Source organism: Pyxicephalus adspersus, chromosome 4 (assembly GCF_032062135.1).
Source record: "Pyxicephalus adspersus chromosome 4, UCB_Pads_2.0, whole genome shotgun sequence".
NCBI lineage: Eukaryota > Metazoa > Chordata > Amphibia > Anura > Pyxicephalidae > Pyxicephalus > Pyxicephalus adspersus.
The window spans coordinates 133,043,505-133,065,891 of record NC_092861.1 but is presented as its reverse complement, the minus strand read 5'-3'; the positions used below and the strand labels follow the sequence as shown (position 1 = coordinate 133,065,891).

The window sequence follows — 22,387 nt, the reverse complement described above, 5'->3', positions numbered from 1 at the left end:
CTACAGCACCTGGTGTTTGGTTTCATTAGAAGGATAATCCCTGATGCCTCAGAAAATAAAAATTAAGATTTCAGTGCTTTGAAGATTACATTTTCCACAGTGGCAGCAACTAGATAGGTCAATAATGGGTGGTTTTACAGCTCTGTTACATTTTTATGTGTAAATTCTGTAATGTCCATAGGGGCAGAGATTCTCTGTAATTCCAATACAGTGCTGCCACTGTAACAATCTCAGTTGTTTTTTACTTTGTAGCAAAAGTTTTAACTTGTTAAAATGTTTTCAAGTTTTACAATTTTTTGGTTATTTTGTGTTAGTAAACTCTTTAGGATGTTTATGTAAATGGAAGTCCTTGTAGCACGCGGAACAGAAGCACCATCTGGTATGGGAAAGGTGAGCAATGCAGAATCACCAGGTAGCTACTTCAGGAATTCCTTTAGGACAGTGTTCGGAAACTAATCTTCAAGGCATAACTTGGAAACTAGCAGTAAACAAACCAGGTCTCAACTGTAACAAGTTTTGCAATGCAGGGAGTGCTGTGTTTGCTTCTCCTTGTCATCCTACAGATGGTTTCTATGTTATAAAGGAGAAGAAATAAAAGGTTACATTGATCTACATCAGTGTTTCTTCATCAGGGTTCCTCCAGAGGTTGCTAGGGATTCGTTGTACAATGAGATGTTTGTGCCTATCAGTTTAGTTTAACTGATACCGCTGATCATTTTGGCTATCTGTAGGGGTGACATTCTTCCTACTGACCACCACACTAATTTACTGTGAGCTGTGGATATAGTGTTTATAGCAGGGGTTCCCCAAGACCTGGAAGTTATTTCAAGGGTTCACCTATATTAAAAAGGTCATAAAACACTGATCTACAACAGGAGGTGCAGGTACTTTAGATAGTTCTTCTAAATCTATCTATCTATCTATCTAGTTACTTGACTGCTCCTAGTCTAAGGCTGGGTACACACGTGCAATAATTGTCATTGGAAACGATGTTTCAAGATCCTTTCCGAAGACAAAAGACTGCACGATGCATGAACGAGAGATGTGCATACAGCGCCATTCTGCTGTATGGAGAGGGGAGGGGGAGAACGACAGAGCGGCACCCCGCTGTGCTCTCTCCCCCTTTACTTTTATTACGATCGTTCGTCGTGTATCATCCGTGGATCCGCCAGGACGGTGGAGCACTGTACACACACAGCCCTGAGGCGATAATCAGACGTATGTACATAGCCTAACTGCTACACATTTCTTCATACCAGCCAAATAACAAAGCGAATCTTAGCACAGTTTTCATAACTAAATCTTAAGGAAAATGAACATAAAACCTGCTATATATACATTTGCAATATTTGTACAATGTTCTCCATAACAATTATTGTAGTAACTATAGGGATGACCCATAAACTGACTCTACTCAAGGCCAAAGGCCAACCAGTTTGAAGGTGATAATGACAATGACTATAGTAATGTTTTAGAAACTTTATTATTATCCAAGGGAACTTTAAATGTTTCTTGATCATATGATTGGTTAACAGCCAGCTGTAATAACCCAATTTAATAAGGACAAAAATACTTTGAAAAGCAACTATTTATGTTTTCAGAGTTTGTGTTATTATTTTCAAGATGGAGGCTGATGATGATTTCCTCCCCGTGCTTCCTTGCCACCCCATTCCCCTGACAAACCATGTGAGGTATTCAGTACTTCTATGTATGGGACTGTTTCCTCTATCTTCTTTGATGGAATATGCAACCTATTTTGCAGGAGAACCAATGAAAATGCTATCAGCCTGTAGACTTGCACATAGATGGCGTTTTTATTGAGAAAAGACAGATTTGCAGCACAATGGTCCAATGTATTTAACCAAGCTCAGAAAAGAACTGGTGCAATATACTATACAATATAATGTACATAGCATACCTTAGTAAAAGCTCTTTGAACTGATCAGTTATTTTAGGGAAATAAGTAATACACATCTCATTTTTTTTTTAAAACAAAAGTTTGCTTTGATCCATAGTCTTTGCCTTTAATTGAATAAAAAAGTCAGCTATTGCATTAAATGACCATATGGATGGGTTAAGAATGCATGGGTTGTCGTTTTCTATGGGTTACATCAGGGGTCAGCAAAGTTTTTTGGCCACTAGGCCATTTATAGGGGGGGGGGGGGGGGAGGAGCACACTAGGATGGACCCGCTCTAATGGCTCCACCCACCACCAGGGAACGCCCCCCTAAAGTGAAATCCCTCTCCTCCGTTTGTATTGCGGAGGAGAGGGATTTACCTTCAGGGAGCTTTCCCTAGTTAATAATTAACAGGGGAGCAACTGCAAGGGGGCAGCACCGGAGCTCCGGCGACTCCAGCAGCTTCTAACGCCCGCTGGCCGATCCGCCGGCAACCTGCAGCCCTGGATCCGGCCGGCATCAGGTCGGATCGGCCAGGGTTCGTTAGGCTGGAACGAACTACCGGCTAGGCCGTATCTGGCCTAAAGACCAGAGTTTGCCAATCCCTGGGTTACATGATCAGTCTGACATGTACTTGTCACTGAAGGTAACCTCTGCATATGTATTTATCATCATATGCTTCAGTGTTCTCCTCGGCCCCTTTTAGCTGGGCGCACCACCACCCAGCACTTTTCAGTGACCACCCGGCTGTTTTTGAGTGGTTACTAAAGAGTTGGGTCACAATACAGAGGCTGCCACCCACCTATAGCTTCTTCCCACCCAGCCTAAACAAATTTCTGGGTTGAACACTGTGCTTAATTGGAAATACCCAGGTTTGTGGCAGGTTTTCCTCAAGCATCCACCCCATAGTAATGCATTGAAAGGTGTGTATCACATTGTTGTGGCTGTTTCTATTTTAAACTCCAGCCAAAATATTTTTTGCATGTTACAAATAGTGGGAAAACATTTTATGTCAGGTTTTCATTTCTGCTTATGAATTATTTGGGGAAACATTGCCACACTCCTTGTTCCTGTGGCATCCATACTAAACCTGGGGTAAGGAGGATGTCCCTGGTTGTCAGAGGGCCCACTAAAAAAAAAAAAGTGGTCAGAAAGCCTTAAACATGCTCTGCTGAGTGGAATAAATCCTTAGAAAAAGCCCTTTTACCCTAGGGATGGTAGATTTTAGGCACATTTGACTGTTTTATCGAATCAAACACAAATCCGTTTCGCATTCAATCAACCATATATGATCAAAGAAGTATTTGACAAATTGAAGTATTAGTAGAAGTATTTGACAAATTGAGGTATGAATGGAGGGATAATGTTGTGATCCATTTGCTTTTCGATTGGTTACAAAAACAATACAAAAAAAAAAGTTATGCATTGCTTGCAATGTGTAGTAGTTTGATCAATGGTCAATGTCTATACCAAACAAGCTGATCAAATTGAAAATTGAACTAGAACCTCCACTCTTCTGGAAAGGTTTGACACAAATTGTGTAGTGTGTTTGTGACTATTTTGTGAGGGCAGGTACTGATTTTGGATGATAAGACCTAATTTGTTTCTGTATTCCAATCTATCTCAAGGAGGTCGGGACGTTCAAGTTTTTCCACACGAAACCCATCACACCATGTCTTTATAGTGCTGGCTTTGTGCACATAAACTCTACGATTTTGAGGAATATCCCCTTAATTTTGCTTATGTAGTGTATGTGCTGGTACTACTAAGTGCCTGCACATTATACCTGCAGCATTTTCTTTTTCCCTGACAGGGAAAAACATAACCTAAAACAGAACTACTTATAAATGTATTCTACCTTAGGCATGAAGGAGATACAAACTAACATTAATCATGAGAAATCATTAGTTGCTACATAAATCCTGGAGTTTAAAATTCTTTGGTCATATGATCACCTCTAAAGCAGATCTAATTGGCTGAAGGTGTCCCTTTTAGCGGGAGGAGGTCATGAGACCTTATGTCGGGGTACCTGTTGGATTTCAAAGTAGCAATATTAGTATTTTTAAGGCCACAGATTTATTATTCAAGAGGTAAGGTGGCCAAGCTGGAGGAGGGTGGAGTTTTTCGTAACAGATCTATTTTAACACACCTGATTATTTTAACATCCAGCTTATTAAAAAAAATATCATCTATGTTGTAGTCCTTGTACAGTGCATTACACATGTATTTAGGATATGACTATATTCCTTATCAAGAGTTAATTAGAATTACATATCACATGAATTTATTTGCTTTTAAAGCATCATTACCCATATATATATATATATATATATATATATATATATAATATACATCCATTGTTACCAACTGAGCTAAACCTTGTCTGGCTAGCAAAGAGTCAGTGTTTTTCCGAGCTAACATTTGCTTTTTATATAATGTAACATTTATTAGGGCTCACCAGGGTATTCCAGTAATTGGTGGTGTAATGAAGCTTAGTGGTGGCAGTGCAGCTCTGTCTAGTCTGGAGACCCAGTGTGAGTCCGGCATATTCCTCTGTGTAACACAGCACTGAGACACTTTAATGTGCGCCGGCTGACCTTTATTCCAAGTGACTTTCTTTCTTTCTTTGTCACAATGGCAGCACCTCTTATAGCATTAAATACACTGAGCAACATATAATGTCCAATGCCAGTACTGATTATGAGCCATTCTCAGTAGGCCTGGAGAGCTTTTTTTTTTGTTGCTATAGGTTTATTTACGGGGACCTGTTTCCATGAATCACTCTGTTTATTGTTTGATTTCCAGACAGCCTGCATTTATTTACACAGCTGATTAGATGGTATAAAGTCCATAAAAAAGTCCCCTTTGTCAAAAGATAGAAAAATCAGTTTGATTCCTGCACCCAAAGCTGCTCATGATCAGGCTGTTCACCATGGTCCTTATATGGTCCAGTTAGATGTGGACCTGTGGACAAAATTATTATACTATTGATACTCAAATATAAACTGAGATAACCACCTATACCTGAAAAAAAGGAAAAATAAACTAACTTGAGTATAAACCTAAGGCACAAAAATGTGGCTGTCACTGCTAACTTTAAAAACAGTAATCAATAGAAATTCCAATAAAACTATTGTAAATAAACTCTTTAGTAAATCAAAGCCATAATCTCAGTTGAAGAGAGGAAGTCTGAAATCAAACAGCTCCCGGTCTGCTCTTTTTTTAAAAAACTCTTTATGAACAGGGTCATGGGTACAGGTTTTAATAAATAATTTATAGACCTAGAACATAGTTAGAATCTAGTCCTTTCCTGCCTGGACCATGATTATGCGTGGAGTTCCTAGGACATTTTAGCAATTTGACAGCTTAAGTCCTGGTCTGTGTACTTGTGGTACTTATGGGAGCTATTTTACTGCTGATATTCAGAAGCATCTGTTTTTTCCAGGGCCTGTTCACATGTATGCAATGCGGAAACATGTCTCACACACCTATTCAATTGAATGAACTAACTAACAAGTGGTCCAAATATCGGACCTGTATTATTTTTAGCAATGCATCTTAATGCACTACAGCAGTGTACTCTGAAAGTGAGTTAGGGTACTGGTAAGGGTGAATCACACCCCATTGCACAATGCTTGGTTTATTCTTTTAGTCTAGAAACCACATTTCTGGACAGGAAATGGGGCAGCCAGAATCTGTACCTCCCTCTCCTAGACAACACACAACGTAACACCTGTGTTGTGGGGGTCTGCATATGGGGAGCTTAACTGAAATCTTGGAATCCAGGAGTCTCCTTTAGTAGGGGGCCCACAGGTATCCAGCCCCTCACCCTGAGAAATGAGTACAAGGGTACATGGTATAAGTAATTAGAAAAAACAACATCACACTGTAGGGTTCAGTAATGCCTAAATAGAATCCCACTATGATAGATGTAGAGCTGGCTACTTCACATCCAGCACCAACTGCTCCCCACTACACCATTAAAGCTGCTGTCCTTGCATTTAGCCAATCCAGCAAGTGGGCAGCTGAGGACACCTGTACCCACCTGTTCTCTTGCTGTATTGACTGGACATTTGTAAACAATGGCTGAAGGTAAGGTGAATAAGACAGCAGTCTATTTTCTGCTTGGTGGGGCAAAAAATGTGCAAACAAATGTAACCTTAATCTAAGTACACACTATCAATTATTGTCACCTGAAACCACCATTGATATTTGTTTTAGGTGACAGTTCAGTAACTGCCAAGCATCCATTCTGCTCTGTTCCTTAGGGAGGGGAAAGGGGAAGCTGAAGGCTGTAGTTACCCTGCTGCAGGTATAAAAATACAGGCTTCAGGTATTGTAATCACATACTAGGTATAAACACTATATTATTAGGACAATCACTATCAATTGTTTCAAGCAATGAAAATCTATCATTTCCAAATATCCTAATAGGCCATGTGTAGAGACAGTAGGCCTTATTTACTTAAGCTCCCCAAGGCCGGGTAGGATACATAATAGATAATAGCAAATGACTGAAGAAATCCATTCTAGGTTTGCTGGATCACCCAGCTTTACTGATGAAAATGTATCCTCTCCAGCCTTAGAGAACTTTAATAAATTAGAGCCAGTGTTTCTAAGGAATAAATGTATGCACGTTCCATTATACATTTGACCATTCTGGCCTTGTCTTAGTATTAGGAAAACCCCAAGAGGAATTTCCCAAATACCAGGCCCCAAAAGTGTTTTAAATGACTGGCACAATGTATGCAATAGCCATACTTTAATATAAAGCATTGCTGTGACACAGTCCATCTAACCACTGCTGGAACAACAACCCATTAGATCATTTGTAAGCCCATGAATGGCTTAAAAGGGGAATTATATGTTTGTGTTTGACTTCAGCTGTTAATATTCTTTTACAGTAAGACTCTTGCTTTTTGCTCTCTGGCACCAAGCCCATCCCGCAGCTTTAATGTGTGATATGCTTGTCTTGAGAGTATGAAAATCTCAGTTTTGATAAATCTTTCCTGCTGTCCTTGACACACTTTAGCTGCACTGCTCTTTACTTGCAATTAATGAGTAGATACAGTAATGTTTAATGAAGAGTGAATATCCCTTTTGACATTTTTCACATGACACCCTGTATTTTCCCTGTAACCCCTAAAGAAATTGGAGCTTGTGGTATATCAATATTGTCTGCATTGTCTGCACTCTACAGTTGGGGAGAGGTCAGTTACATGATTTTAATTGGTCATGTGGCTATTTCCTCCTCCTACCAATTTGTCCCTCTATTCATTTATTTGAATAAAGCCAAGCTTACTTCGGAGTCCCAAAGCAAGTTGTCACAGTTCCAACAGGTGGGATGATGGACCCTCCATGTCACCAGCCTAGTAGGCAAAGATGTGCACAAGGCGCAGAGTCTAAGCAGCTGTCTGGTCTTCTCCAGAGCTTTTAGAAGTGAGGATGTTACACTGCAGGCAGCTGCCAGGTTGCAGCCCCAGTGCATGCAGAAACAAATGACTGTTGACAGATAAGCATCAGGCGAGGTGGCAAACGTGAGACAGAAGTGTGGTCAAACAAGCCAGAGGTCAGGGCAGGTGGCAAACAGGAAAAGTCAGTGGTCAAAGCCAGAGTCGGTACACAGGAGACTCAGCAAATGGAGACACAGACAGGACTAGCTAGAACCTGGGAACAGAGGCTAAAGGAATTCCTTGTTCAGGCAACTTTCTGTTGCCAGTCACTTCCTTTTATAGCGGAGGTCATGTGGCAATTGGGAGTCACATTTCCAGCAAGCGAGAGAACCCACCACCAGAGGGAGTGCTGGAGCAGAGGCAGCTTAGGTGGTGTTTAAACTTCTGCAGCAGAGGGAGTGCTTCTGTGGAATACTCTGATTCTCTGGGGCAGGGGTGGGCAAACTTTTTTTAGTCAGGAGCCACAGTCTGAAAAAAAATTTGCCAGAGGGGCTGGGTCGATGGTAGAGTGGGCGGGGTTATGCCATCATGACGCCCCTGAACGTGACATCATGATGGCATAACCCCACACACTCTCCCATTGCAGATCTGAGCCTGCGATGGGAGAGTGGGCGGGTTATGTGCAGGGACACAGTCTGCCCACTCTCCCATCGCAGGCTCAGATCTGGGGATGTGTTCCACTGGCTGGTCCGCCCCCCCGGCGGGGTCCTTCTGACCCTGCTCCGGGTGGCACCGGCCAGAGCCGCTGAATACCCAAAGGGCCGGAGAAACATCCCCATTGGGCCGTATATGGCCTGCGGGCTGTGGTTTGCCCATGCCTGCTCTGGGGTAAAGGGGCAACTCTCAGAGGATCACATGATTGAGAACAGGGAATGACCAGCAGACAGGATTGCCGAACAGGGCTGCTGCTACTGCCGGCTGCAGAGGAATATGAGGTAGGTGACACCAACAGCGGCACAGATTCCCTGTTCCTGCGGGGTTCAATGAGACAAGTAAGACAGCAAAAAATTTTGTAAATCAAAGCACTGTGCAATATAACATGCCTTAAAAACTAATTTGAAATACTGTGATTAGGCAGGGCTTAATTGCAGAAAGGGAGAGGTGATGACCCTTCTGCAATAAGCATTGCAACCTGCCTGATCGTTGTCGTCTCCCGTTGAGTGTTGGTTCCCGATATACCTGACAAATCTTCCCTTGTGGTTGCCAGGACTGAATAAACTCCCTGCACAGGAATTACATTATCCCAGCCTGGCCAATCAAGATGGCTGAAGATTATAATGATCTCCCACGCAGGAGTTCATTCATTCCTGACGTATGCAAGGGAAGAGCCAGGATTGCGCATCTGCAACTAAGCAAAATTTGACAGCTGGGCGGCATTCATGCAGGTAGGAACAGTTATTGCAGACGGGACATCATCTGTCCCTTTCTGCAATAAACACCTATCTGATCCTGGATCTTTCAAAGTGGGGCTTCACTTCCACTTTCAGAACAATTTGTAGTAATATTGATAGTTGCTTATAATATTTTGGAAAGGGAGGTAACCTTTGTACACTGTTAGGTGCCAACTTGATTGCAGTTTGAAATCCTTGTTAAGAAATAATATATATGAACTCTTTGTGTAATGTGGAGAAAAATTGTGGCTACAGTAATGTGTACAATTTACCCAGCGCTGAACCACTGTTTTCTAGAGCTACAATTCTGACTCACACTGTGCCTAATTATATACCGTATATGATGATTTTTTAATGGTTCACAAAATCTCGTAAAATGCTTTTACACATTACCTGATACGCTGCTCTTGTGTTTTAAGCTTTAGGTAATCTCTGTTTATAGTCTGTAATTGCCTTTTCATTCACAATGCTGCAACCCTGACTATAAAACATAAACCTTGTAGTGTCATATTCAACACCTGAATGCTGAAAGCTCAAATCAAGCCAAAATGTTGTTAAACACAGAAGCAGATTTATTTTGCACCATTGTCCAGGTTATGGATATTAAATTGTTTACATTAGTAGTGTCAGCCCTGTCCGGTTGTGCCTTACTGAACTACAGAACACCTACAGTTCTTCACATCTACACAACCTTGTATAGACATCTAATGAATAAATGTCCCTGGAAGGGATTTTTCATGATCATTTTCAGCAACAGACGATTGAATGATTGTTGTATAAACATTGTTGCATAATGAAGAGAGGAAAGGAAGTGGGCAGTACCATGCTGTGTTCTTCTCCATAGGATTGAACAGCAGCACCATGGTGGATTGATGAACAATGTCAGGGGACTGCTGTACATGTCATATTTGGACTAATCGACTAAATGGACTAAAATCTGACATATGTACAGTGGTCCCCTGATGAACTCTAAAAGTGGCATGGAGAGGGCTGATTGGACTTCTTGAGATGAAATAGTCCCTGTGCAGAGTACAAAGGGCAGCTCTGGAATTCTAAAAGGTTTTGCTTTGCACTTCTGGAACATATATAACAAAATGCTTTCCTTGGTACCTATAGCAGACTAAAAAGAAGCAAATATGAGCAGTTTATAGCTAAAGAGGAAATAAACCTAAAACAATAAAATCACACTTACCGTCAAATACCGCAGATCAGTCTATTCTTCGGAAGTTTTCTTCCATTGGGTCCCGCATCTTCCCGGGATCCATTTTCGGCCCAACGCAGAGGGAGAGCCAGGCGCCGCCATCTTCTCTTCTCTTCTTCCTGGTTTATTCCCACATCACCCGATTTCGCACTGTGCAGGCACGAGATCAGGTGACGTAGTTTGGGAAAAAAACTTGCCATGCTCATGTGTGATGTGATGAAAGGGCTCAGACATGCACAGAAGGAGCAGCCAAGAGCCTCCAGGGATGCGTAGGTATCCTAGGAGGCTCTTCGCTCCCATTAATTCTTGATCGCCTAGTCGTGTGTTGCACTAGTATGTTGCACTTCAAAAAAACACTAACAAACAAAATTTTTACTTTAAATAAAAGGGTTGTCCACACTTTTATGTAAAGTGAAAATTCTGAGTTTAGGTACGCTTTAAGGACACAGGACAAGCAATAACCTGGTCCAGATATCTAAACGCGGGAAACCACCGAAAAATCAATGTATGTGTTTACCCACGTTAACCCTGCGTTTCAATATTTAAAATGTTGCAAGAAGCATTATCTATAATACACAAAAACGTGCCTCAAGGAATTGCCCCGGTGTTGATTAGCCTATTGGAATTATTAATATTATTATTATTATTATAATTAATAAACAGGATTTATATAGCACCAACATATTACGCAGCGCTGTACATTAAATAGGGGTTGCAAATGACAGACTAATACAGACGGTGATACAGGAGGAGAGGACCCTGCCCCAAAGAGCTTACAATCTAGTAGAATGCAAGGGAATTTCAATATGAATTTTTCAATATGAATAGGAATTTCATATGCACATGACTGAATCAGAAAAAAAAAAATTGAAATGCACATGACATGCTCAAGGGAAGCCGGGATTGCCGAGCATCCTGGTAACAACTGCATGCGCGGTTTAGAGATATCTGACAGCTGGATGATGATCATGTAGGGAAGAAAAGTCTTGCAGAAGGGACATTGCAGATCCCTTCATGCAATAACCGCTTTCCTGATCTCCATTTGTTCAAAATGAGACTAGTGTCAGGAAAGTAGGAAAAGTAGTTGGGTCTTAGAAGGAAACAAAATGACAATGTTCAGTGTATCCTAGGGTGGTGGAATATGTGTAAATGGGTCTTTTTATTTTGGTGAGGGGTGGTTACAAGACCAGTCAGGCTGGCCTATATTTTAACTCTGGATCTTTGATCTCCACTCTTGGAAGAGGGTCCCACAACTAGAGAGGATTCAGGTTTGTAAGAAAATGTTAGAGAGGTTTTAATTTAAATAAAGGGTGAGGGATACACCTTATCTATAATGCAGCGTAATCCTCATATATTGCATTGTACTAAATTTTGTCTCTAGTGCCACAGACATCTAGCCCTCCACTAGAGGTACTACACTTGCACTTTCTTATTAAATATATTTGTTAGTCTTGTATCTTATCCACACCAACTTAAAATTATAAATAAAACTGCAGAATCACTGGCCCAGTGTATACTTGAGCATCATGTAGAAGTGTCAGGAAGATCTGTAAGCATGGAACATAATTGAAACTAATTACTCCAGCTTCTGCATATTTGATTTATGTGACATTTTATGTTTTTTTCTATCCAGAACGATGGGTAAGATAAATAATTGGGAAAACTAGGCAATCTGTTTTAATGGAACAGTACTACTAACGTACAAAAGGGATCCATGGTTAAAAATAGAAGCCAGTGATTTAATCTGACACAATGTTCATATATTTAGCGTGGCGAAGTTCTAGCCGCTCGGGTCTTTTACATCAAAGACAGAAAAAAATCCTGTTTGCCTACCATTGTTTGCTTTTCCTTTGTGCAGGTGCTTCTCCTTTGTATCAGTGACAGTGACAACCATTATGGCAGTCTATTATCTCTCTCTGCAGCTGTTGTCATGTCATAAGATAAAAAAAACACAGCTTGCTTTACCTGCACTGTGACAGCATACAAACAGCAACATTAAAAGGAACCTTTCCCTAAAATGGAGGTCCACTTAGGCTGTATGGATCCCCTCTCCATTCCTAAATTATTTACTATATGTAGGTGAAAAACATACCTATAAAGAAAAAAGTTAGTAGTATACTTACCTAACCTGGCTTCCCCCATCAATGACAGTGTTCTCCCCAGCCCCTTTTTCTGTAACCACCGGGCTGAAAAGTTTGGTCACAATACAGGGGCCACCTGCCTACAATTGCCTCCCACCTGGCTTTAAACAATTTCTGGGTTAAACATTGAATCGGCATGATACCTACATTGTTCCAAGTTGAGTCCTTTGAAGCAAGAGTCCACATCTCACGAAAAGACAATTAAGACCATTGCAAGAGTGTCTTGACATAAAAATAATCTGCTCTGCGATTCACAGGACTCACCACAGAGGGTGCCTAGGAGCTTCAAGCTGAAACAGAGCTAAGTATAATTCTAAACTTCTTAACCTTTAATTTACAGGTACATTTTTTTACCTACATATCGTAGGTGATTTGGGGTAGGAGAAGCCCCAGTCTGCGTAAGAGGACCTTTCATTTAGGTTGAAGGCCTAATTTAAGTATTAAAGACAATGTTCTTCAATGATACTTACCTTCCACATTCTTTCACGGTGCCTCCTTTATTTCTAAGAGTTCTGGGAAATATTTGGTATGTACAGGTTTGGAGTCAGTTCTAAGGCCTTCTAATTGAGTGATCAATTATATGGTCTGGATACTATCACATGGAGGGGGGGAGATTAACCACCCTAAAAAGCTTTGGTTTTGATGCATAGAGAGCTTACGCAGTATTTAGACCCCACATGTAAAACTCAGATGAAACAGTAGACTTAATAAGGAGAACTAAATCTTCCATATAGCCCCATTATGTCAACGGAGTGCTGCACCTACCTAATTACAGAAAAAGGAATTATGGCAATCTAACATATTGAATTTAGAATAAAGCTGTTATAAAACAATTCCTGAAGTATTTACCTAGGGGCAAACTATTTCCTTTACTTAAATCTCTGAGGGTATTTGGCTCAGAAATATCCATTTGACTTGCCTGGTTAAGGTTTCATAGGCCAGGCAAGACCATGGGAAAGGGGACAAAGTTGCAGGTCAATTAAGGTTAATCTATCTTGAACACCTCAGTTTACTGATTTTCCATGGGTTTTCTGAACTGTACCTGTGTAGAAGCTGGCACCTGTATAGAAGATCAGTACAAAACTGCCCCATGGTGACGATCTGATGACTGGTGGAGTCATATACCAGCTCAAAAGCTAAAAGAAGCAAAGATCCACAGAATATTCATGTATGGAGATCATATAATAGCACAAATGTTGGAGGAAGCATAGATCACAGATTAAGTGATCAGAAGCAGGGAGATCCATGCACTACAGGTCATCAGGTTCAGCTTTTTCTCCAGCAAAGAAAACAGCAGGACAGAAGTAATGTCACCAAATCTCCCCTCCAACTTTTATAAGACTAGGAGCCAGAGACGCAGTTCCTTCATCTCCTTCTGCATATATACAGCTATGAGGCTCAAGGTACATGAAGATTAATGGAATTAGCTAGAAATTATTTTTAGCAGAAACACATTTTTCTGAATTGTAAGCTGTTCCAAAGTATGTTTCCCATTTACGTTTATCATTGTTTTGATTTGTAATTGTGATATTGTCCAAAAATGCAGGCTTTTGATGACCCAACTAGAAATTATTTTGTTGTGTGTCAGTTCCCACATCTACACTTGGGCTTTTGTGGCTCTAGGGCCACAATAAAGCTCATTACAAGCTGAAAGGGTATAGATTGAAGGTTGATTGGGATGTGTCCTAGCACCCTGAAAAATCTCTCCAGCTAGGCCTTATCAGGACTCAGTTATTCCCAATATACATTGCCATAAATACTATCAGCCCTGAAAATGGAGACAATCGGGCTCAAATATGGACAGCTTGAGATGTGAGGAAGCATTTACCATTCACCCAGATACTCTGACTTCTGGTATTCTGTACATTAATTCAGCCTGCACACAAAGTCGTATTTTTAGTTATCATCAATTATGGCTGTCACGCGTCCATTGTATGTATAATTCATTTCCTTTATTAAGGCTGGAAATATTTCCACAGAACTGCCCTAGATTTTTTATTTGTCTTTACAACCAACATGATCCTGACATCCTAAATTAAGGTCTAGACGTATGATATCTCTGATTAATTAGAGAACCATAAAACTAACTGCAGTCTGCTATTTTAATTATGAGAAGTCATAAAGACAAGTTCAGGGAATTCTTCAGCAATTAATTACTGGTTTTGCTAGGGGAGAATACCAAGCGCTGTTTGGCTACTCACATCAGCTATTCCCAGAAATAGTCTTTCTACTTGACTGGCAAATGATGCCAGGGGCTGCTCAAGAAATGCCCCCTTGTATCTTGCAGTGCAAATGACCAGCCCATTCCTAGCTTGATGTCTAGTCCTGTCTGCACCTCGGGACATGGCTGGAAATAGATTGCGGATACAGCATAAAAAGGCATAAAAGTAAACAAAAATGAAAATATACATATAATAATATTTGCTGCATAAAAATAGTCTGACAGCTCACAAAAGGACCTTCCTTTTAAAATATTGTAAATACAAGATATATAATTATATGCCTTAACTTATACTGAAATGTACTAAAAAAAATCCAAATCCAATGACTAAATTCTAATAAAGGTTTTCATATAATACTTGTAATTTTATTCTTTGAAGATCTGCAGCTTTGTTTAAAATAACATTTGCTGATCTTGCCATGGTGGTCCTTGTTGAGGGGCTTCCTGACCTAGGGTGCCAACTATCTTCTAATAGTGCTTCTGCTTTGGCACCTTATCACATTTTCCTCTATTGAAGACAATGGCCCTGATTTTTTAAAGCTCTCCAAGGCTGAAGAGGATAGACTTTCATTTGTGAAGCTCTGTGATCCAGCAAACGTGAACTGGATTTGGTCCAGGATTCAAAACATTTGCTAGCAAATAGCAAATGATTTTGAATAAATCCATTCCAGGTTTGCTGGATCACTCAGCTTCACTGATGAAAGCCTTGGAGAGCTTTAATAAATCAGGCCCTATGCCAAAACACATCATACGGACATGATTCTTTATTGTCACCTTGAGGAAGCCGGTCCTGATCAATGATGTGCAGCTGGTTTGAAGGGCATGCATGTGGACAGTAAGTGGCTTAAAGAGGCTGGTGAAGATTAGCAGCACATGAACAAGGGGAAAAAACTGGACAATTATTTTAAAAAAAAGTCAATTTTATTTAAAGACAGTGCTATATTAAAATAAATGTCAGCAAAAATTGTTTAGATCTGATTTATTGTGTTGAGGGGCAGAGCCAGATCACCCACAAGGTAAGTTACTGTGGTGCACACATTTTTCATGTGTTAATATGCTTTAATAAGGCAATCCCTTCAATATGTCCGAAATCACATCTTTTTTTCAATGCAACTCATTGCAATACACTAATGTGTTGTGTTGTGTTGTGCTGCAACGCACATGTGCAACACTGTGTCGCCTCAATGCATTGGGATGACATTCAGAATAAAAAGGCACTGCAACACGCTAACATCTGCAACATGCAATAATATGTGTTGTGGCATTGCATACATTGTTACAACACACATCGGTGAGCAGATGTAAATGAGCCCCCAAGGTTTTTTATACTCTTTAAGGGTATTTGTATTTATTTGTGGAATTTTTATTCCCATAGTTTTTTTTTTAGAATTTTTAGAATTTTTCCTGTAGAATTTTTATTCTGGAAGCTTAAAAATGTAATTGTGATTGTGGTGGCAAATGGTATAATAATGATATATTATGATATACTATATACACTAGATTTACATATACAGGATATATATATATGTACCTAGTACTTTGCAGTATTTAATTTCTTCCAGGAACTTGCTAGAAACAAGTTTCTTTGTCTTTCTTTGCATGTTCACAAGGTGTGATTATGTTCTAGCCTGACAACAGGTTTTGTATTTTCTGTGAAATATCTCAGAATAATGCTGTCGCTGATTAAATGGTCCTCCTAATTCTCACATTCAGTGTTTTCCTTTTTAGCTTTGAGAATCCCCCAGCGCACAGCTCCCACTTTCACCTTGATGTGACTGCACACATAGACCTCAATCAGTCAGTTTCTATCTATGAATACTAATCATGTCATTGCTGCCTCAGCCAATGCCTGCCATCTATGTTCTGTTTTGCTAAAATAATATTCATAGTACCTCTGATAGAGGAACATCTCTGGAAATAGAAGTGCAGATTAGTAATGTACATAATTCAGTAGAAAAGAAGGGCAGTTGCTCTGATTCAGTTATAAAGGTTTTAAAGGTCAGTTAACCCACAAGTGATATTTTGGTTGAAGGTCAGAGGTGTGCAACTCCAGTCCTAATGGGCCACATGCAGGTCAAGATTTCCATACAGTGCTTCTCTGATTAAACATGTACTCTACTTCTGGTGTCTGTATGAGAAGTACTTAAAATATTTGCAGATCCTAACCTTTCAAAGACTGAAATTAGGCAGCCCTGTGGCTCAAGCGATTAGCACTCTGGCCTTTGCAGCGCTAGGTCCCAGGTACAAATCTCAGCCAGGACACCAACTGCATGGAGTTTGCAGCTTCTCCCTGAGTTTTCATGGGTTTCCTTCCACATTTTAAAAACATCCAGTTAGGGTAATTGGCTTTCCCCCAAAGCTGACCTTAGACCAGCAGTGGTCCACAATCTGGATCTACCAGATATGGTCCTGTTCATCTGGGAGTTTTATGTGTTTCTTCCCATCTTCCCATATTTTCTTGTTTCAGCATCTCCTTTTGTATTCCCTACAATATAAAACAAGAATATAATTCAACAGCTAGATCCCTCACATAAGGGCTACCACAGGTTTGTAATATGTAATGGTGGCCCCAAGAGATCCTTTCTTCTAGTTTAACTTCCCTGCATGTACCAAAGAGTGAAGTACCAGTTTTGGTTGGATTGGCCTTTTTATTGAATAGATCTTTGTAAAGCCTTCTGACTCCTAGATGTCCCCATTCTGGAGATGGCATGGTGCAGAGCCAGGTTAGGTTGAGTGAAAGTTATGTGTGTGGAGCATAGATATTGTACTGATAGATAATTAAATTCTGCACAGAAGAAAACTGGAAAAAAATGAATAAACAATTTCAATTTTAAAAAATATACCCCCCCCCCATTTTGTGCACCGTCATTGCAGTCACTTGTCTATATGCACTCCAGCATACTGGAGCACAATTGGGAGGCAAGAACAGAGTGCCTTACCTGGCAATAAAGGATGGTAAAAGGTGAAATATTTAATTTTGAAAAATGGCAATTGTCATTGACATTCAGCTAGAATTTAGATTTATCATAACTTCCTATATACACCATATAATATATTACAATACATCTTGGCTTTTCAATATATAACTCAAACCTGCGCCATCTTTTGACCCCATACTGGACCACTTGGTCTAATCCGTTAGAGATGATTATGAACACTTCCAATGTTGAAAGCATATGAAACCTTTGCTGAACACTTCCAATGTTGAAACCTTTTTGAAAATCCTTTTTTTAGACTTTTATAATACATACATATAATGAATTAGAAAAAAGTACAGGGGGAGAGGGTGATAGCGAACAGTGGAAAAAGTGAAATATAAAACAAAGTAGCTGAACACAAAGAATATTGTACAAAAGACGTAGACGTAGAAAATCTTGGTACAACCTGAGTTTCTGTTTCTAAACCACAAGCACTTATAATGATGGCCTTGAGTGTATTTTCCTGTTTTAGCACATTTCAAGTGTTTGATGGATGCCTCTAGAAGTTCACTGATTGCCTTTAGTTGTTGCCTGGAATTGTTCTGAAAATGTTAAATCTGAATCTTGACAGTGGGATGTTTTGTTGGGTTGTTCCTTCCAATAAAGTGTACCAAATGCATTCATGATAAAAAATAAAGGGTCCAGTTCAGGCTTCTTTGATCTCAAGCTTGAGCTTATCCAATCCACCTTACTCCTGCACTAGTAGCCTAATTTCTGTCTGACCTGACATACAAAGTTGGTTCAATATTTTTACACATGATCCATACAACTGTTGGTAAATCTACATTGATAATTGCCATTTTGTGATTACTTAAAATGTCAATTTGTAGTTTTCTAATATTGGACATTTTTTTTGTCTCTGCAGCCTTGCATTACATCCAGACAGAACTCTTGTTGCAACGGGACAGGTTGGAAAGGATCCATACATCTGTATATGGGATTCCTACACAGTACAGACCATCTCTATCCTGAAAGATGTGCACACACACGGAGTTGCTGGCTTGGCATTTGATTCAGATGGACAGGTTCGTCTTTTTTGTATTTGTACCCTCAGGCTCTGGAGGCAGACACATGTAAAAAATTCCAACTCTGCAAGACTGGAGATGATACACTTTCATCAGTGAAGCTGGGTGGTACATCAACCCTGGGATGGATTTCTTCAAAGTCATTTGCTAGCAAATGTTTTGAATCCTGGACCAGATCCATTCCAGGTTTGATGGATCACCCAGCTTCACTGATGAAAGTGTATCATCTCCAGTCTTGCAGAGCTTTAACTTATACCTAAAACGGTTAAATTAATGATAACTAAATGGACCCTTAACAACTACTTATTACTTGTAAACAACATCTGGAGATAACCCTTATGGCTATGTTCACACTGGGCATGAGGTTGCGGTGCATTTACCGCTTCCTTATGCCAAAGAACTACTGCCTTTTTGGAGACGTTACTCCTGGTGGGAACCTCATAAAAGATGAATAGCCAGTAGCTGTTTAAGAACCAGCCTGTGGTGAGAGTGACCAAGGGGAGCCCGGTGGGGTCCCTCTAATATATTTGGTTCTGATTTGCTTATGCCACAACATTGTATGAATATTTACATATTTATACAAAGAGTAGTATCTTGGGCTCTGGCCCAAGTATAATGAGCTTAAGTGTACAATATTATAATCATTTCTTTCAATCCATAAGTGACCATTATTATTGTTAAGGGGGAACCATCAACCACCAAAAAAAATCTGTGATCGTGAAAACTTTCATTTTTATTACAATTTTAGTGATAATCAATAGTTTAACTATTTTTTTTTTTATATGACCAGCTTAAACACCTACCTAAATGACTTTAAACGTTGATGTCTTCCCTAACACAGCTAATTTTACTTTCTCCCTCTTTATACAGCGCCTTGCCTCTGTTGGACTGGATGCCAAAAACACTGTTTGCATTTGGGATTGGCAGAAAGGCAAAATTCTGGCTACAGCAACTGGCCATTCAGACAGGGTACTATGAACTGTTTACATCCTTGTGTTATATTCTGTCTTATATTATGTGTTTGATGTTATGCTTATGTGTTGCTGTAGTAACATATACTGAGAATAAGTGTTCAGTTAGGAGAAGGAGAGATATAAACAGCCAGAGGACAGACAATCCCACATTTGTTCTATGAGTATTTACAGTCATGTGAATATGGATATTGTTGGGTTTTTCTAGCATATTTAAAAAAGCAAACATTAGATATTTATCCAAATAGTGTCTACAAATCAAGGTGATATACTTGAAGAAATTACACATGAAATTAACATGACTGACTGGCCCAGCAGATTGAGGCCAAGAGCTAATTGATGCTTAAAGAAGTCTCCAAGAGCCCAAGCATTATATTGCAGAGTTTTCAGGTGAATCTCGCAACAGTTGACATCAAAATGCTTGCATCTACAATGAAAACAAAAGCTGCACTAATTAAAATCGCATGGTAGGTGTGCCAGGAAGACTATTTTGCTTAAAAAAAGAATATTGGGGCAAATTATAGTTTACATTACACATATAGGCAAAGACCAGACCTTTTTGAAAAAAGTGCTGTGGATTGATGAATCAAAAATAGAATTGTTCATCCAAAATAACAGTAGACATGTTTGGCTTGAACTGCAGACAGCAATTCTAGAGTAGAACCCTTTACCATTTGAGGCATGGTGAAGGAAATTGTGTTGTTTGAGGTTGCTTTGTTTCTTTGGTGTCTGGCAAGCTTGCAACCATCAAGTCGGCTATAGTTCTGCATTGTATCAAAGTGTATTTGATGAAAATGTGAGGCCAAATGTTAGAGTTAAGGTGGAAATTGATCTTTCAGCACAATAATGATCCAAAACACACTACCTACCAATTCACCAAGGACCAGCTCAAAAAGAGAAAAGGACTGGCCTAAAAGTCTGATTTCAATACCTGCCTACTTTTTGCCTCTTTAGATGCAGTGGAGAATGATGGGATGACCTCTAATCTATACTGGCATCAGACCAGGACATCACAATACCTATCCTAGCACTAATCAGCGTGATTCTAACTGTGCCCCGCTACGAAATTCTAGAAGCTGGCATAAATACAACTCTGCTCCACACTAGAGCAAGGATAGAGGATTTCTCAGCTTACCCATTATTGGTTTTACAGCTATTCACAAGTCCTGCAGAGCACTAGCACATTAAGACTTTCCCAGGCAACACTGAAGAGCCAGTCCACCAATACACCATTGGCACCAAAGGGCTTTTGGGAGTAGAGTAGTATGGTGAGCTGATCAAGTCAGATGGGAAGCACATAGGTCTGGAACTGATGTAAGAACTATGCCGACCCCTAGTGACACCACAAGGTCTTAAAAAAAATTAAGTTATATGAAAAAGAGCAAGTTAACAACAGCAACTATTTAGATACCTAACAAGGAAAAATAGGAGTTTCTGAATATTTTTTTATTGGTGACCTTAGACTTCTGCATTAATGTCAGTAAAATTGCAGCCTTATCATTGGAGTCTGGGAGAAAACACAAATCCATAAACAACCATGAGTTATGAACATTTCTACAGGGGTTGATAGGAGCATCTGCTTTTCAGGCAGGAAGTCAGTTACCCAGCCAGAGGCCTGATCCTGATTTCTCTTCCCCTGTATTAACCCGTGGAGTACTGCCATGTCTTCTCACATCTTTATCTGCCGAAACAAATACATGCTTATGTATCTTTTTCTAATTGATTTTACAATAATATGATTTGTTTTAGTATATTTCTGTCTATGCGTGTGTTTGTATCAGTCACTGTGAATTCATGCGTTAAAATGTAACTCATTTATTTAGCTATATAAATTTATAACAAGCAAACATAGAATATATGCAAAAAATACTGATGTAAAACACTATTTTCCAAAAGTCACCCTGCTAGCGCAAAATCTAACAATTTAATTGAGGTCTCACTTGCATAATATTGGACACTGGAAGTGTGGTTCCTATTCAGATGAATCAATGTGCCAAAACCACAGCATTTATAGTAATGTCACTGTTCTTTGTTTTTTTTTTTTGCTTTTTGACAGATATTTGATATTTCCTGGGATCCATATCAACCGAACAGATTGGTTAGCTGTGGGGTAAAACATATAAAGGTAAGCTTTTTTTGTTTTTTAAGATTATTAATATTATATTAAATATTATTTGAAGTATTTTTAAATGTTTCCAAGAAGAAATTTGATAGATTTTTATATATGTGTATATATATATATATATATATATATATATATATATTAAACCCTTGATGCTCCTAATAACAGGCGGGCACGCATAGTGCCTTGTACAACAATATACAAAATCCCTCAGCCATCAGCTTGAGGGCAACATCATATGAGCAGGTCTCCTGCTCTCCAACAGAACCCTCTGAGTAGGTCTCCTGTTCCCCAGCATTTGCTGTACACATTTAAAAATCTTTCAAAACTGGTCTCCTAATACATACCCAAGGATTTCATGAATTCGGTGACCCAAGCAAACATTGGAGCCTACCTTTTTATCCAATAGCTGCAAAATTTCTGCACTACTGATTCTTATCTTGAATTTCCTCTGAGGAAGACCGGATGGGGGAAACGCACCAGGAATCTTTGTTTATTTACTTCACTCCCAAATGAACAAACATTTAACCAGCATTTACCTACCACACTCGGGACTTTGAATAATTCTGCCCTAACTTGAGGTCAATATAATGTATTTGGAATTGTACATATATGCACTGTATGAAGTATTTAACTAGCACCTGTTTATATTGTTAATCTGTTGTGTTAATTCAATAAATCACTTACATAAACACCAACTAACCCCTTACTTTTATTCTCTGAACCCTATAGTCAAGAGGAATTTTTTTAATTTATATAACCTTAGGAAAACAACATCAAACTGTATATAAATAAAAGGAACAACAGACTAACATACCACACTAAGGGCTCCATTTATAAATCAGGGAATCTGGCATTCCCAGGTGGAGAAAATTTACTGGCATTGAAACACATAGATCTGGAAGATTCTCCACCAAGGAATGTTTAAAGGAATGTCAGATTCCCTGCTTTATAAAGAGCCCTGAATGTTCATTCACAGAAACACT

At 39.5% G+C, this 22,387-nt stretch overlaps 1 protein-coding gene across 5 annotated transcripts in view; it reads left to right on the top strand.

Annotated features, from left to right (window-relative positions):
- EML6 (EMAP like 6) overlaps nucleotides 1–22,387 on the top strand; it is a 99,496-nt gene that overhangs the window by 2,199 nt on the left and 74,910 nt on the right. For all 5 annotated transcript variants that reach the window (XM_072409687.1, XM_072409685.1, XM_072409686.1 and 2 more), the window contains exons 2-4: nucleotides 18,149–18,308; nucleotides 19,179–19,277; nucleotides 21,336–21,404. In XM_072409687.1, coding sequence (XP_072265788.1) covers nucleotides 18,149–18,308; nucleotides 19,179–19,277; nucleotides 21,336–21,404 — 328 coding nt within the window. The remainder of the gene's footprint in view (nucleotides 1–18,148; nucleotides 18,309–19,178; nucleotides 19,278–21,335; nucleotides 21,405–22,387) is intronic.